The 18,944-nt window shown below is 35.4% G+C and overlaps 1 protein-coding gene across 1 annotated transcript; it reads right to left on the reverse strand.

The window, feature by feature from the left end:
* Positions 1-9,278: 9,278 nt before the first annotated feature.
* On the reverse strand, positions 9,279-14,218 carry LOC132627441 (transcription factor TGA4-like). The gene is made up of 8 exons (XM_060342786.1): positions 13,919-14,218; positions 12,440-12,607; positions 12,216-12,353; positions 12,005-12,082; positions 11,852-11,909; positions 10,961-11,232; positions 10,251-10,478; positions 9,279-9,699 (listed from the first exon to the last, which is right to left on the reverse strand). Exons 2-8 carry the CDS (start codon positions 12,602-12,604, stop codon positions 9,547-9,549), a joined length of 1,092 nt encoding a protein of 363 aa, XP_060198769.1. The 5' UTR covers positions 12,605-12,607; positions 13,919-14,218; the 3' UTR covers positions 9,279-9,546.
* Between the last annotated feature and the right edge of the window lie 4,726 nt (positions 14,219-18,944).

Here is an 18,944-nt window from a genome sequence, read left to right on the forward strand (position 1 = left end):
AATATTTTCAAGGGAAAGTGTTTTTGGATTGCTTGCATTTTTCAAATAAAAGAAGCTCTATTTATAGGATAAAAGAATACATAAGATAAAGAGTTTTAATTGAATAAAATTTATTAATAGGTTCATGAATTTTGTAAGAAAAGTGTTTCTTCCAAAGGAACCTAAAACGTATAAGCTTAATGAAGTGAAACTTATGAATTCACATTCATTCAATTTGAAAACAAAACTCTTATCACATGTATGTTTCATAATTAATTGAAACATATGTTCCAACAAATAAAACATGAATGACACACTTTCAATTGGACTTCCAAGTTTATAGCAAAATGGGAAAATCTCTCATATGCATGAAAACGATAATGAGGCCACGTACTGATGATCCACGATTTTCCTTACCACATTTTCATTAATCAATTGCCGGAAAAAATCGAAGACGTAACAAAGGATAAAAAAAAAAAAAAAAAAAAAACTTTATGGGGCTTACCGTAGTTGCTATCCCAAAATTCTGGCTCCCAAGTTCTTTGTTTTTTATCGTACAAATGATGCTATGCTCAGTATATGTAGATCTATGAAGACAGTTTCCTACAGTAATTAATTTGTTAAACAAAGTGTAGAAGCTAATCTGCTATAGTCTCTGTTTTTACTCAGCGACCATGACGACCAAACAAATGCCTCAACAGATACACATATATAGATCAAACATTGATCGAACATGATGAGTTTTGTGCCTCATAAATTAGCAAGGGAAAGGTCATACCAGCTTCAAAAGCAAAGAGTATCGAACTCTGCAAAGCTTATACAATTAGAACTGGAATTAGAAGTAAGAACATCTAACTTATAAAAAAATATTGCTAATTATATTACGTAGTATAAAAATTAGTAATAGAACTGATACTCTTGATTCACTGGTCCAATAAATCAACAATAGCAGTAACTAATTATTCTTTAATATAATTCTTCCACATGGTATGGACAATGTCTTCACAACTCGCATGGGTCAGGTTCTAAGTTAAAAAAAAATAAAAATTGAAATAATAAAGTTGGTTTCAGAATCCTACCTTTTAGGTGAATTTAGGATTTGAAATCACGATCTCGAAATGAAGTTGAAGTTTTGTTCAAATGTCATAAACAAAAACTGATTTCAAATCAAAACTTTAAATTTGAGGGAGAAACGCCTACTATGATAGAAATAAAAAATGACGAAGAAACAGATTGAAATGAATTTTCTGTGTGTCTTTTTCATCTGCACAGTACATGTTTATATAGCAATGAAAATGAATAATTGAAAACACTAACTATACAACTAATGTGGACAGCACTACTAACGTGCACATCATGTGATTATTTTACTTTATTTGTGGCACTTAACTATGTGATCTTTTACTAATGTGCACAGCACTACACAACACTACTAATTCTTTATTTAATTGAGAGCACTGACTATGTGATCTTTTAACGTGCACAGCACTAGAATTGAATACTACTAACTATGTACTTTATTCCCTTTCCTTTTCTCTGCAAAACACAAGCTTCCTTTTCTTGTCTTCTCCGATACATCGGAGATGTAATTAATTCCAACACCCCCCCCCCCCCCTCTCAAATTGGAGGGGGAGGAACGGACACCCAATTTGCTCAACAAAAAACGATGAGAAGATGCTGGAAGGGGTTTAGTAAAGAGAACGGCTGGTTGTGAAGAGGAAGGAAGAAAAGAGAGGGAAATAAGGCCATCTAAGTACTGTTGACGGACGAAGTGACAATCCAAGTCAACATGCTTCGTCCGTTCATGAAAAACGGGATTTTTAGCAATGTGAATCGCCGCCTGACTGTCGGAAAGCAGTGGAATAGGAAGGGAAATGGGTAGATCTAGATCGGAAAAGAGGCGAACGAGCCAAGTAAGCTCTGCGACAACACGTCTCATGGAGCGGTATTCGGCCTCGGCGGAGGAAAGGGAGAGAGGGGCTTGTTTTTTAGATTTCCAAGAAATAGGACTGCCGCCAAGGGTTATATAGAACCCACTGATGGATCGTCGAGAATCCGGGCAAGTGGCCCAGTCGGAGTCACAAAAATCAAGTAAAGAAAGAGAAGGAGAGGAATTAAGGAAAATGCCAAGACCGGGATCATTAAGAAGGTAACGGAGTACATGATGTGCTGCTTCAAGATGTGCTTTGTGGGGTGATTGCATATATTGGCTTAAGTGTTGAACGGAGAAAGAGATGTAGGGGCGTGTGTGGGTAAGAAAATTGAGTTGACTGATGAGCCTCCGGTAAGCAGTAGCATCGGAGAGAGGATCACCCATGTCAGCCTGGAGTTTGTGATAAGGGTCTAGAGGTGAAGAAGCTGGTTTCAAACCAAGTGAATCATACTCAGAAAACAGCTCAAGAAGAAACTTGCGTTGATTTAGAATCAATCCCTGAGGCTCACGGATAATCTCAATTCCCAAAAAATAATGTAAGTCCCCCAGGTCTTTGATTTTGAATTCTGGGTCTAAAAATGACTTTAAGGCATCTAATTCCTCTTTGTTGTTCCCTGTAAGAAGTATGTCGTCGACATAAACGGCTAAAATGGAAATAGAAGAATTATGAGTCTTGTAAAATAATGAATAATAATTCAACGAATGAGTAAACCCTTTGAACTTTAAAGCAGCCGCTAATCTCGAATACCACTGTCGCGATGCTTGCTTTAAACCGTATAATGATTTCTTAAGTCGACACACCTGAGTTGGATCAGTAACTTGTAAACCAGCAGGAAACTGCATATAAACTTCTTCTTCTAACCCTCCATGTAAAAACGCATTGTTTACATCTAACTGATATAAACCCCAACCTTTCTTTATTGCCAATGCTAAGACACATCTGATAGTGGTTATTTTAACAACAGGGCTAAAAGTCTCTGTAAAATAAATACCCTCTATCTGTATATCTCCCCTAACAACTAAACGAGCCTTGAGTCTCTCCACATTGCCATTGGAGTTTAATTTCACCTTGTAGACCCATTTTGTAGGCAATGCTTTCTTGCCAGGAGGCAAAGTGACCACTTCCCAAGTGTCATTAGTGTTTAAAGCTTCTAACTCTTTAGTCATAGCATCCTTCCATCCTAGATATAAGATTGCTTGGGAAAAGGTTGTGGGTTCTTGAATGTGTGATAAAGAATTTATGTAACATTGGTTAGGATTAGATAGGGCAGCAAAAGCAATAAGAGATTTTTCAGGTGGAATAAAACAAAAATCTGATACATTAGAGAGTTGGATACTGTTGCAAACATAATCTTCCAAGTATGCAGGAGTGTGAACTGACCTGATGGATCTTCTGAGAGCAGTGGGAATGGTAGGAATAGCAGGGTTATCAGGTTCTAAAACATCAGTGGGGAGAGTAGAGATAAGAGAAGATGAACAACTAGGAGAAACTGAGGGAGAAGTAGTTGTAGAAGGATGACTAGCAGAAGGTAGGACATTGACATTTTTTTGAGCAGGAATAGTGATAGGAGTGTCATTTGCATAATCTATAGGAGGAATATGAGGAACCAAAGGAAACACAGGCACAGTAGGAGTAGCGGAAGCAAATGGAAAAACATTTTCATAAAAGATAACATTTCTGGAAACAAGAAACTTGTTGGTTTTGAGACTAAATAACTTATATCCTTTTTTGTTAAATGGGTACCCAAGAAAAACACATGGCTCAGCTCTAGGGTCCAATTTTGATCTACCTTGTGACAGTGTAGAGGTGAAAGCAAAACATCCAAAACTCCTTAAATGAGAATATGAGGGACTGGTCCCATATAACTTTTCATAAGGTGTTTTAAAAGATAACAATTTTGTAGGAGATCTATTAATGATGTAGGTTGCAGTCATGAGTGCATCGCCCCAAAACTTACGTGGAAGGTTAGATTGAAAAAGTAGGGCCCTACAAATTTCCAAAATGTGTTTATGCTTTCTTTCAACACCATTTTGTTGTGGTGTTGCCACACAAGATGTTTGGTGTAAAATGCCTTGAGAAGATAAGAAACTGGAATTTTCTGAACTTGACCCTAACTCCCAAGCATTATCAGATCTGATAACCTTAACCTTTTTGTTGAATTGTCTTTGTGTCATGGCTAAGAAAATTTTGAGAATTGGGAAAGCATTGCTTTTAGTGGCCAATAAGGTAGTCCAGGTTCCCCTAGTAAAATCATCAACTATAGTAAGAAAATATTTATAACCATCATAGGTAGGAGTTTGATAAGGTCCCCATGTATCAATATGTATTAGATCAAAAGGCTGTTTAGTGGAAATGGTACTGTTAGGAAAAGGAAGCTTGTGTTGTTTTGCTAATGGACAAACAGGACATGGAACAGAAAATTTTGAACACACATTAAAAGGAACATTACTGATATTTTTCATATTTAAAAGGGGCATATGGCCCAACCTTACGTGTCATAATTGGCTTTGAACATCAGAAATTGAACTACAAGATGGAGTGGATGATATATCCTTCTTTGAATAAAATTTAGAACTAGAAAGACTAGAAATAAGACTACTAGAAGCTGGAACAGCTGGAATTCTATCTTTGAGGACATAGAGGCCATTTTGTTCTTCACCAAGCTGCATTATTGGGCTCTTCATTGAAGGGCCCTGCATAAAACAATGAGAAGTGGTGAATAATAAAAACTTGGAAAACTGTTTGCACAGCTTATGCACAGATAGAAGATTAAAATGAAAACTAGGGACAAATAGAACATTGTGTATGATAAAATTAGAGAAAAGCTTGATGGATCCTGAGGAAGAAACCTTAACCTTTTGAGAATTGGGTAAACTAACAGTAATGGACTTAGGCAGAGGCATAAGATTAAAGAAAAATTCTTTGTTATAGCTCATGTGTTCTGTTGCACCCGAGTCTATGATCTAACTATGTTTTGTGAATAATCTATGATTGACCTTGGAATACATTTTGGAATTTAAGGAAAATGGACTGGGAGTGAATTTTATACCAGTGCAGTTGGCAGATGCAGTGACTTCAGAGGTAGAACCCTGATCACCTTTGTTCATGTGTTGCAGCATCTGCATAACCTGAGCAAGTTGTTCAGTAGATAAGAGTTTTCCCTGAACTCCTTCATCTGTGTTGTTAGAAAAAAAATTCCCCAGAATAATCATTTGATGAGACAACATTTCCTTGTACATTATTCTGAAAATTCCTTTGCTTAGTAAACTTGAAATTAGGGGGAAAACCATGTAGTTTATAACATTTATCAATCAGATGTCCTGTTTTCTTGCAATATTTACAAACCATCCCAGATTTCTTATTCTCATAAGTTTGCCTTTGTGTCCTAAAATCAGTAGTAAAAGTCCTGTTTCCATTATTTGCATTTGCAGCAACAAAAGAGGATGATTCCCCTGGGAATCTAGGTGTGTTTTGGACCTCTCTTTGTTTTTCCTCTTGAATTAGTAGTGCATAGGCATTTGATACAGTGGGCAGAGGTGAAATCATGAGAATATTTCCTCTTGCACCACAATAAGTATCATTCAAACCCATCAAAAACTTAAGCAATCTTTCATTTTGTTTGAACTTGATATTTTTTTCTTTTGCTCCACAGGAACAAACACAAAGGCATGGTGAAAAAGAGTCCAAGGTATCCAACTCATCCCAGAGTCGTTTTATCTTGGTGAAATAGGAAGCAATATCAGAAGCACTTTGGGTTAAGTCACTAAGCTCCTTTTGGAGTTGAAAGAGCCTAGCACCTGAGCTTTGGCCAAATCTGGCTTCCAGCTCTGTCCAGATATCTGTAGCAGTAGAGTAAAATAGAACACTTTCTGAAATTTCTCTAGATAGAGAATTTAAAAGCCAAGAAATAACCATGTTGTTGGCCCTAGACCAAGCTCTGTGCTTATCAGTTCTTGCACTTGGTTCTGGGGATGAACCATCAACAAAGCCAGATTTATTTTTTGCTGTCAAGGCTATCCATATACCTCTCTTCCATCCACCAAAACTTCTCCCATCAAACACTGCATTGGTTAGCAGTGTGCCAGGAGAGTCTGATGGTGAGATGAAGTAAGGATGAGAGGTATTGTTAAATTCATTTTGATTAGTATTGGTCACTGTAGTGGGAACTTGGGTCCCAGAAGCAACACTACTATCATCTGCCATTGTAACAGATTTGTAAAAGTAAAAAAAAAACCAGTAATAAAAACAAAAAAATGCAAAAGGAATGAAATGAGAGCAGATTTAGATCGAAAGCTCTGATACCATGATAGAAATAAAAAATGACGAAGAAACAGATTGAAATGAATTTTCTGTGTGTCTTTTTCATCTGCACAGTACATGTTTATATAGCAATGAAAATGAATAATTGAAAACACTAACTATACAACTAATGTGGACAGTACTACTAACGTGCACAGCATGTGATTATTTTACTTTATTTGTGGCACTTAACTATGTGATCTTTTACTAATGTGCACAGCACTACACAACACTACTAATTCTTTATTTAATTGAGAGCACTGACTATGTGATCTTTTAACGTGCACAGCACTAGAATTGAATACTACTAACTATGTACTTTATTCCCTTTCTTTTTCTCTGCAAAACACAAGCTTCCTTTTCTTGTCTTCTCCGATACATCGGAGATGTAATTAATTCCAACATACTAAGACATACTCATAATATATACTACAAATTTATAACTTTAGCCACCACAAAATTAACTTCAAACTGGGGTGTTCATGGGTCGGTTTTTGGTTATAACCAAAACAAATCAATTTAGTCGATTTTATAATTATTAAAACCAAACCAAACCAAACATAATACATATCCATTGGTTTGCTTGTTGTCGGTTAAAATTCAATTTGCATCGGTTTTTAAGAAACTTAATGGTATATCTCTTTTCCATTTTTTTCCCCTACGACTAGGAAAGACTTTTTCATTCCTTTTCAACTTATTATCAGTTATTAGCCTTTTATTGTGGGAGCTATACTTTTCTTGGATTATAGAGAGAATGTCTTAAGATCTATAAGCTTTAATCAAGTGAATAAAGTTTATAAGTACAACTTTATTTAGGTAAATCTCATAGTTGTTTCTTTGAATAAATGAGTTTGGATTTATGAATTTTTTTTTTTAGGAAATGGGCTTAAGGTGTAAAGAGGCTAATAGAAAAAAAAATGATGAAAAAATAAACAAAGTACTTAAAATTATCTATTGTTATTTAATTTATGATTTTCTGTTCTACTATTATCATCATATACTCTAGAAATTGCATGAACGTTTTTTATTAGACCAGGACATATATATTTGATTAATACAGGTATAAGATCCATCACAGTTAATTTTCTTTCAATTCTTCTTTCATTGATCCATTTAAATTTAATTTTATTTATCTAACATTTTGTATTTTAATAAAACAATGATATATATAGACCAAAAAAATTAGAAAAGACGAAACATTCTAAATTAGAGAAAGTAACATCATTTGTCACACTTCTAAATTTAGACACATAATTAGCATAACTTCTAAAACTCTTCAAATATAGCACATCTTATTACTTTGATGGTATATTTACGTGCAATCACTTATCCCACTAAACTACGGATTCACATTAAAATTTATTTATCCACTAAATGATGGATTTGTTATAAATATTATTTATTATTATGGATGTCTATCTTTAGGAGAAACATTAGGGTTAGTGACTTTGGATCAAGTCACTCTCCTATAAATATAAAGATTTTCCTTCATTGTAAATCAATCCCGAACAAGAGAAATAAGAATTCTCCTCTCTTCTCTCTTTCTCTACAATTATTCCTGTTCTTTGCTTTATTATTTTATAACAAGATTACAGTTATTCTCATATTATTTATCTTTATCACCCCATTATTTTTAATTCTCCCTCTTCTTAAGGATATAAAAATGTGGTATTAATAAAGTCTCGGAAAGATGTTACAACATAGCAAAGTCTAATTATTGTTATATTTCTCTTATAGATTTATTGAAATATATTCCTGGTATAAATTTGTTATATCAAAAGTAATTTTAATTAATTTTTTTTTAACATACAAATTTATATATGTAAGGTATACATGGTATGAAACTTTTATATCTAAAATATACCATGTATTTTGATGGTATAAATTTTTTATATCTAAAATATACCACGTATTTTATGGTTAAATATAGTATATGACAAATTCAAAATATTGTTATATTTCTAGTAGAAATTTATGGATATGAAGGTTACAATTTTATATTCATGGAATAAATTTGTTATATCGATAGCACTTTTGGTGATTCTTTTTAATTAAATAAAATATTTATTTATAGTATATGTATCATATGAGTGTTTTTAATATCCGGAGCATGTCACATATAATTAGCTAAAGCTAGTTTACCAAAATGGAGAGGAAGGAGTCGTGAGATCAGGAGGTATCTTTTGAGCAAGAAAATAGGAAGAAATCAGTTGGTTTGTTACTGCTCGTGTAGCCGTATACTTTTAACGGAGAGTAATTTAATATGGTATATAACTCCAACTGCTATTGAATGTTAACTAAAGAGTTCTGCTAATATTTTGTAAATATTTTTATATTTTTGTATAGTTGTGTTTTTCCCCTCTAAATTATGTATCTAGTGATGACATACCATCATATATCTCACCTTAAGAAAAATAACAAAAATGCTTTAAAATTAGCGTTCCTCATGCGGCATACTATTTTTATCATCGATATCACTTACTAGTAATTATAAAAATTGTGTATATTATTTGGTCGGTTTGGTTCGATTTTTTTTTCGGTTTGTTTTTAATAAAATCAAACCAAATAAAATATTGTCGGTTTTTTTAAATTCAAACCAAAACCGAACAACTATCCATTTGGTTTGGTTTGCGGTTTGGATTGGTTTTTGACCAAACCGTGAACACCCCTACTTCAGACAAATGCGATTGAAGTTTCAAAAAACTCGTGTCGGGAGTTCGATAGTAAATTTCCGACATTTTTGTGTAAAGTTTGACTTGCCAAGGCCAAACTTCGACAAATCATGCTTGAAATTTGGTTAGTCAAGGCCAAACTGGCAAGTCAAACTTCAAATAGACATATTCAATTTTTAAACTGGAATTGCCCATCTTCATTCCTTCTAATATTTTTAAACTTTTCCAACAACACCTATTGATCTATATTCAATTTTCCTATTCGAACTTCAAGATCATTTTTTCAAACTTGGAGCAACTGCGATATTAATAACATTCGTTCTAAAATTTCCTAGAGCCAACACTTATGCACGCAAAATCGAAATTTCAGATGTTCCGCACTTCATAATAAGTATTCTATCCTCAGAAAAATCTTGATCATTTCTTCAAAAGCATCAACCCTATTATTCCATTGCTATAGCCTATATACAACATACAAATATATACACACAAATTTCTAGACTTTTGCCAAGTTTACTCGAAAATATGTAATTCAAATAGTAAATAGCTAAATCCCCCTAAGCAAAATTATGACAACATTTCCCATTTACATATCGGGCATTACCATTTGAGCATCAAAGATAATCTAGTTAAAGTACATCTCAATTGTCTTCACAGATCATTTAGGTAGGTTCACGAGGATGTGCAGCCCAGAGTGAACTCACAGCACGAAGACGTTGAAGATACTCCCCGAAAGCAAGTAAGCCCCTAGCTGCTTGACGCGTTGTCAAAATAATAGACATTTGTTGTAGTGTTTGTTTTCGAAGGTGATCCGCCTGTTTACAAATCAAAGCAACAACATATCTTATCATTCAAGAAATTCTCAACATGTGTACAGGATCATTGTTGAGACAGTTCTTTTTATAATTTTGTAATGATCTTATATATAAGCATGTCTGGTGCACGTATACTAGATACACCATGTATCTTTGATACAGTCAGACCTCTCTATAACAACATTTCACTATAACGACCAAGTTTTCTTTGAAACCGATTTTCATGTTATGTTATATTACATGTTCTATATAACATCATCTCGATATAACAGCCAAAAAATATTGGAATGAGCGACGCCATTATAGCGAGGTTTGACATATTAGTGCTTCCAAATTTCAGCCGATTTCTAGTAGTAATTGAAGGACCATGTGAAGAATCTATACTTAATGTATACTTGTTGGATGTATGCATCAGTTTCTTTTAGAATTATATTCTTTCAGAATTATAATCATCTTTAAACTTGATTTTCGATGATACTGCATGACCATGGAGCGTTGAGATACAGAATGGAAATGATAGTAGGGTGAAAGACAATGAAAGTGAGACAAACCTGGTTAACAAAGCTCTCCAATGCTTCTAAATTTTCCATAGAAGAAACCATTTGGGAAGTGTAACTTCCAGCTCCTGTGGTCATATTTAGGATGCTGTGCGCCAGAGTCTGCTGAAGTTTATCCATTCCCTGTGTGAGAGCATCTTCTGCTTGCTGGCAACAGTGTCGCAGATTACAGACTTTAATTATTTGTTGATCGGTCAAGGGCTCGAGATGTGGCATCACCACCTGTTTAAAGTTGCAATACAATTAGAAATCTTGTGTTTATGCTCATGAAGGTAGATCATTGTAGTTCTTAGTCTAGAAGCATGTAAGTTTGGATGACACTATTCAATGCTTTCCAGTTGGTGATGAATGAAGTAAAATAAACTGTATGGTGTTGATATTCATGATTATTACTAGTACAAACAAAGTAAATTTAAGTTTACTTGAGATCATAGTTGGATGCTATAATGATTCAATTAAAGATCCTAAAATGAGCATTGTTTATCATGTCGCATAGATGCAACATTGAATGGAAGTTGTCATTGACAATCAGAAGAGGAAATAAACAATATAAGCCATTCGACTAGATTTAGATGCAAAACGATCTATGCATAAGATAGGATTTGAGCCTAGTTCAGGAAATTTATATATGAATGAGAAACATATAAGCAAGTGATGGTAAAATAGCCTTCACAAGGAAGTAGTGAAAATGCACCAGGGAGTACATTTATGAGTTCTGAAGGCTTGAATCCTCCAATCCAGAGGAAAAATCGCTCAACGGGAGTTCTCCACATCCCAGACATTAAGTAAAAAACATCAGCCTTGGCGCCATCAGCTTTCATGCGGAAGAGACTGAAATAGTGACTTAATACATTTTCTACCAGCAACTGAAGCTCCATATCGCTTACAGGAGACTGCAACATACTCCGCAATTCTGCATTCTTTTTTTGTTGCTCTTCAACCCAGTGGCTGTATTCCATCTCGAATGCAGCTATTCCTGCATAGGCAGCATTACTTTACGAAAAAAATCGAGAGAATACAAGCTTTTTTTGTAGTCTATACTTTATATAGCATTGATCAGTCAAACTAAATGGGCTAGTATTCTACTCTGATAGCATGAAATATTAGCTAATGAAATGCCAATGATTTCAGGACATTTGGGACATGCTCGTCTTGATAGCAAGAGGACAATATGAAACACAACCTAATGAAACACTATAAGAAGTATATACTTTTACTTAACACAAAGCGTGTGTCTCCTTTAGAAGGATGGCAAAAGTATTCTTTCAGATTTTAGTGGAACAATGTAAAAATATGCATAGCCTTTCTCATTTGAAAACATTGAGATCTGTTAAAGAACAGCTTCCTGCAAAAGCACATAAATGTTCAAGAAAGAAGTTAAACTCTGCACCTATAAACTATTCTTATGTTATCATAAGCATCAATTAAGCTTAGAGATCAATATAAACAATGGGCAATGAGAAAAGAAAACATGAATTTTCCATAGTTTCAACTGCAAATTGGTACATCACTCAACACGGAGTCAGTAGTTAAGCTAGTGATGCAAAGATAAAACGAAAAGTAAACTATCGAGTGACAACTCCTTATGCACACACCTGGATTAATTTTTCCTAATTGCCCCATATTGCTATTTGAACCTAACATGTATAGCCCCTGCAATAAGCCGTTTCACAATGTCAAAAGCCATGATGGAATCCAAAATCAGCTCACAGATACATATACTTGTTAGTAAGAAACGCGTCCCTGACCTGCTGTCTAGCTCTCTCATGCTCCAATTCAAGTTGGGCCAGCTTCAAACGGCTTGTTTCTAGCTGCTGAACATAAGCCTGTGAAGAAAGGAATCAAGAGGAATTTTATGACTAAAATTTCTTAAACATCTACATTTGCAAGGAATTTTATGACTAATATTTCCTAAACAACTACATCTGCAATGAATTTTATGAGTAAAACTGCCTTTACCTTTTTCCGCATACGGCTTTTACGGGCAGCTTCACGATTTTGCGCTAAACGTCGTTGTACCTTGTCTGAAGTACTCCTTGGTGCTTGATTATCCCCAGAGCCAGAGGGTATATGTTGTTCACTGGATGTATACCCCGACTACAATAACCACAGCTAGGTATCAGCCTGACAACTATAGTAACTTGAATTTTATTAGTCAGAATAAGGAAATATGTTGTTTTTACCTTGTCATCTGGCCTGTCGTTTGGCTCTGAAACCATACATGCATCAGCGCTAGGCATAATGTCACCTCTAAACGCGTCTTCCCACACACTCATCTGATGAAACGGTTCATATATGCCCATTCTTCTTGTGGGGGCAAATTGAGTTGTTGGAGAAGTCATGTTCATGGCCTGAATTCAACAACAGAAAAATAATTACATAAATTAGATGTAGCTGCAGAAAAGCCATGCCTAGAAAGCTAAGTCAAAGTATCATATGAGGAAAACAAACAGCTATACATATGAGATCCGGAAGATACACGAGGGCAATTTGAAATTACATTAAGCAAAAGAGGCTGCAGAGGCCAAAAGACTTAAAGACATAAACGTGCAGCAACTCCAGCGATGAAATCTTCCATGTGCTTGAAAGGACAAGGTTTCTAATATGAATCTATGACATGTTAACAAACTGAATTTCTGCCTAAAATGAATCTAATTTTCATCCACTATGTACTCAGGATAATGTTATTGCATAAACAAAATTGACAATTTAAGGTAGGTTGAAGAATAACATTGGCAGTTTTAGCAGAAAAAAAAATAGAAAGGAGCACTTGTCATTTGTTTATCCATTCATCAAAGCGAAATCTTTTAAAGTTGCAGACTAATCTCAATGTTCAGTAGGCTAATGTAAGTGTTCATGACTTGTAAAGCATATGACTTTAACTACATATAGACCTTTTTATCTAAGGAAAGGGAAACTGCGGAAGAAAAGAAACGATGGGTTCCTATAAGGAAATCGAGCAAAAGAGATAAAGGGGAACGGAGAAATCAACAGAACTGTTAAAATGATGGATAAATAGAATTAGCATATGCATATGAATACTGAGGAAAATTCTTCCTTCACATAGACACAGAAGAGCAATATGGCGATTTAATTAGACATTAGCCTCTCTTTTTTTTTTTTTTTTCTCTTTTTGAACTCTCTCAGCTGTTCCAGGATTGCCAACTATAAACTATTGCATATACAAAACGGTGAATGTATCTTATGGCAAATGTTCCTTTTCAACTTTAAGCTAAGTAAACATTGTGGTAAACTATTCTATTACTCATCCATATTCTAAGCCAAAAATGAAAATTTTGATCTGCCTGAAAGCACAGGAAAACTGGACTTACAGAGTGGATTATCAAATGTTATCACAGTTTATAATAGAGTGTAAACATAAAAAATTTAGAAGAGCCTATTCTTGACTCAATCTTTGACAATTAGTAACCATGGCCTCAATTCACCGAAATAACTGCATGTAATTAGCGAATACAAAGAAAAAAGTGTTACTATGACCTTAGCAACACATGTAATCACAGTTGTAACTTTGCAATTTCTCATAAACATTACATGACCATGTTACATTAATTGTTTTCCAAGATGTTGATTTTTTTTTTCAAGTAAAACAAGAAATTGTGCAAGAACAGAACAGTGGGAATATATTTAATTAAGAGACGAACCTGTTCATCAGTAGTGTGAAGACACTCCTCTTGCCAATTAGAGGCAATAACTGGTTCTTGTGTATTTAAAGAAACCTTAATTAATTCAAACTAAAAAACTAAAGAGAATCAAAAACCCCTCCATGGACATTAGGAGAAAGAAAGAAAGAAAATGTATTTAGAGGCAAATTTAAATCCCAGTTGGATAAAGGCAAGAGATGCAAATGACAAAGGAAATACAACTAGTTTTAAAAGTACTAAAGAAGTTGACAGCTTGCTGTCAACTGTTGTTGATGCCCAAAAATGTACACACAAAAAATATGGAAAAAACACACACGCTCACATACTTATACACTCATGAAAGTAGATTCTATTGTATAGTATGCTGACCTTTGGGAATGCGAAACAACTTGATTCGAATACTCTGCATCACCAATAACACAGGTGACACCTTTTCTTTTCTTTTTTATTTAATCATTCGGTGTTCGAAACTCACTTCCGGATTAATAGACTCGTGCCGAGTAGCCTCATCAAGAAGACTAATGCACTCTTGACCAAAAGTATTTAATTTTCAACAACGACGGACCTAATATTTTTAAGCCGTGAGTAGTCAATTGAGTTACATCTCAAAATATTGCTTTGAAAATGGGCACTCAGTCAATATTTTTGCATATTAGTAATTTTTTAATATAAAAGTATAATATTTGGATAAAACACTCTGTAGCTACAATGTAGGTTCGTCATTGATTTTCAAAGCTTGAATTCGAGATTATTGATCGGAAGTGTAAGAATTCCAATTAAACACCAATATCTTCGATGATGGCAACACCTATTTCAATGGGGATGTATATCCTCGATGATGGCAACACCCATTTCAATGGGCCATCCCCATGACTCACTTAGCTTAATGCCATGTTCTTTTCATCTTTAAGTGACTTTTAATGTAAAAGGGAGAAATAACATTTAGCTTATTGACAACCTCCTAGCCTTTTTCAAATTGGAGAGTACACTATTTAGGCAATTGGTGGCATGGCACTATTTGTCTTTAAACATTTAATTTTAACCTTAAATAATTCTGTACAAAAGGCAATTAACACTCTATTGGAAAATTATATATATTGGGTTGACAAGTTATTTTCCTATCTCTATATATTATATGTTGAATTTCATAGATTTTGGATCCTTAAATGAAAAGCCTAACTCCCCTACCGAGTGTTCGGTGTTATCATTAACGTACATATGGATATGGTAAATACAATACTCATATGCAGTTCCACATAGATTCCTAGAATTCTGACTACTATTATAAATTTTGATTGGTATGGATAAAAACGATTATTTTACCGAAAATTCTATAGTAATAAAAAATCTTGATTACTTTTGTTTAACTTTATTGACATGTTAAATCTCACCTTGTGTAGACTGACAGTTGTTTTTGCACATACGTAGATATCTACTTTACGTGACAATATTTGAGACGTTAATTTTATGTGTTCATTCCACTTAATTACTTTTGTTTTAATATTAATAAAGTTGCTACTTGCTAGGTAATTGGCCAGCATGTTCGTAATTGTATCATACCTAACCCAAAATCGTGCGCATATCCAATAAAATAGCTAAAGAAAATCATATGATGAGGCAAAAGATTAAGGATTAAAGATTTCTTGTGCAACATAATAAAGGTGTAAGTCGAGTAACTAACTTTGTCACCTTTATTTAATTAAAAGAAGAAAAAGTAAGGGCAAAGAGAAATTAATCGAATATCTTTCGGCGTAATAACATGTCAAATGTTACTAATTAAAAGTTTTATCTCTGACATTCTGTTACTAAGATTACAATATAGAAGGGGAAAAAAAATGGCAAGTTATTCAGGACAATTGCTATATTAATGTTATTGGATTAGGGAGCTAACGTGTAACTTTTTTAATAAATCCCACTTGTAAACTAAAGTTATCAACTGCTGCATTGACAGGGATAAGGAGACAAAAGCAAAGGCAAAATAAGGTGGACTTGACAACATAAGATCACCATGAAATGTCTTTGATTTAGTATCTTTTTAATTAACTTTTAGTCTAATCCATGTTTAATTTCTTATTATGTAAATAGAAAAAAGAAGGGGTCACATTCCAATGTTCGTTCCAACATGTTGATTACCTGTCTCACTTGTTCTTTAGTCCACAATTGCTTTGCGATTTGAGTTCTATATTAGTGCTTCATTAGAAAATAAAAAAAGCACTTATCACAATATTTTCCCATCACTAGCAAAAAGAAAAGAAGAAAGAAGAAAATCATGAAATTTCTGTTTATTTCTGTGGCTTTACAAACAACAAGATTGTTGAACCAGTTTATAAATATTTCCAAGAACCTTTTACGTCCTATAACATATTACTATGTGCATATTAGAAATGCCAAGCTAGGATCAAAATGTATATAGGGACCAATATGGTACAATTAAATTACAGGAAAAACTTGCTTTTATACGGTATATATATTTACATACATCAAATCAATTTATAATGCAAGCATGTGTCAGGGTTACGCTGGAATTTGCTAAAAGGATCCCTTAGGATATTTATGATAAATTGATTTTGTTGAAAGGTCTAGAGGAGACTTGTTATTATGTAGTAAAAGAATATTTTGTAAATCTTCTATTTTAGGTTAGTATAGTTTGTATCCTAATAGGACATTGTAACTATGGTATATTTACCAACTCAATCAATGAGAATAATCACGGAATTAATTTCTTTCATGGTATCAGATACTAGGGTTTCTTTTCCTTCTCTTCCGCTGCCCTAATTCTCCGACGTCCTCTACCCACTTTTCCGACGTCTTCTTCTTCTTCTTCGATTTCCGTCCATTTTTCTTGCCTTCCATCAATGGCAGACACCAAGTTTCATCCTGCTTTGGCTGTCTCCAACATCAAGAATCACATCCCAATCATTCTTGAGATGGAAACGGATCATTATTCGGCTTGGGCCGAATTATTCAAACTTCATGCCCGGTCTCACCGTGTCCTTTCCCACATTCTACCAACAGGAAAGGAGAAGGCTCCTACCACCGACGACGAAAAGGAGTTGTGGTCCACTTTGGATGCCACGGTACTTCAATGGGTATATGCAACCATCTCCACGGACTTATTGCATACAATCATCGAAGAAGACCTATCGGCAAATGAGGCCTGGGATCGCCTCCGTAATCTTTTTCAAGACAACAAAAACTCTCGTGCCGTTGCTTTGGAACATGATTTCTCTCATGTCAAGATGCGGGATTTTCCAAACGCTTCGGCGTATTGCCAACGTCTCAAGACCTTGGCCGATCAACTTAAGAGTGTGGGGGCTCCGGTGACCGACAACCGCCTCGTTCTCCAATTGGTGGCTGGACTCCCAGAGGCATACAAGAATTTGGGTACCTACATCCGCCAAAGTAAGCCTCTTCCACCATTCTCCGAAGCTCAGTCAAGTTTGTGCCTTGAGGAAAAGGCGTTGGCTGAAATGCACGATGACTCGCCCGCGACTATGGTGGCTAATTCCAAACGTGATTTTGATGACTCTTCTCATCTGGAAAATTCTGGTCGTTCTCACCATCATCGGGGCAAAAATAACAACAAAAACCGCGACTCTAGCGTTGGGAATAATAACGGCGGTGGCCGTGGTTCGGGCGGCGGCAGTGGCAGCCGACGCCGTGGAGGACGCCCCTCAGGTGACCAGCAGCAGTGGCAACAGCCCTTCTCACCGTGGCAGTGGGGTTGGATGCCTCAGTGGGCTCCCCCTTGCCCGTATCCTACCACGCAGTGGGCTCGGCCACAGCAGCAGTGGCAGCCGCCATCTTCTTCGTCTGGCCCGAGGTCGCTGGCCCAGCCTGGAATTTTGGGCTCACGACCACAGCAGCAGGCATATGCAGCCGCGGGCCCCCCGACGCAATGGACTCCGACGGATATTGAATCGGCCATGCACACGATGATGTTGAACCAACCCGATTCGAATTGGTATATGGATACCGGCGCCACGTCCCATATGACATCCACAAAAGGTACTCTCTCGTCTTATTTTAATTTGAGCAATCGTAATACTGGCATTGTTGTTGGTAATGGTAATTCAATTCCAATTCGAGGTTGTGGTCATGCTAAATTGCCTCCCCCGAACCCTCCTTTATTGTTAAACAATGTCCTTCATGCGCCAAAACTCATAAAGAATTTGATATCGGTTCATAAATTTACTACTGATAACTATGTGAGTGTTGAATTTGATCCTTATGGGTTTTCTGTGAAGGATTTCCGGACGGGGATGGCTCTCATGAGATGTAATAGTAGGGGTGCTCTCTATCCATTGTCCACCTTCAAATTTTCCACCAATTCACCGTCGACTTTTGCTGCCTTGTCTTCTACCCGTTGGCATGATCGTTTGGGTCACCCGGGAGCTTCTATTTTGAATTTTCTTAGGCGTAATAAAAGCATTGAATGTAATAGTTCTAGTTCATCTAGTATTTGTCATTCTTGCGTTCTTGGTAAACATGTTAAGTTGCCATTTGCTAGTTCTATTTCCGAAACTTTGTTTCCATTTGACATTATTCATAGTGATTTGTGGACTTCTCCAATTTTGAGTTCTATGGACCATCGTTATTATGTTCTGTTTTTGGATGATTTTACCAACTATTTGTGGACTTTCCCTTTGGCTAGAAAATCTTATGTTTACTCAAAATTCATGAATTTTAAGACCCATATTCTTACTCAATTTGAACGTCCTATCAAGAATGTCCAATGTGATAATGGGAGGGAATATACTAATAGTCAATTCGGAAAATTTTGTGCATCCAATGGGATGTCTTTCCGTCTTTCGTGTCCTCATACATCCTCTCAAAATGGGAAAGCAGAAAGAAAAATTCGTTCACTAAATAATGTCATCCGGACTCTTCTTGCTCATGCCTCCATTCCTCTGTCTTTTTGGCATCATGCATTGCAAATGGCGACGTATCTCATTAATATTTTACCAAGTAAGCTATTGAGTCACAAATCACCTTTAGAGGTCCTTTACCAACGGAAACCATCTTA

Source organism: Lycium barbarum, chromosome 2, assembly GCF_019175385.1.
Source record: "Lycium barbarum isolate Lr01 chromosome 2, ASM1917538v2, whole genome shotgun sequence".
Taxonomy (NCBI): domain Eukaryota; kingdom Viridiplantae; phylum Streptophyta; class Magnoliopsida; order Solanales; family Solanaceae; genus Lycium; species Lycium barbarum.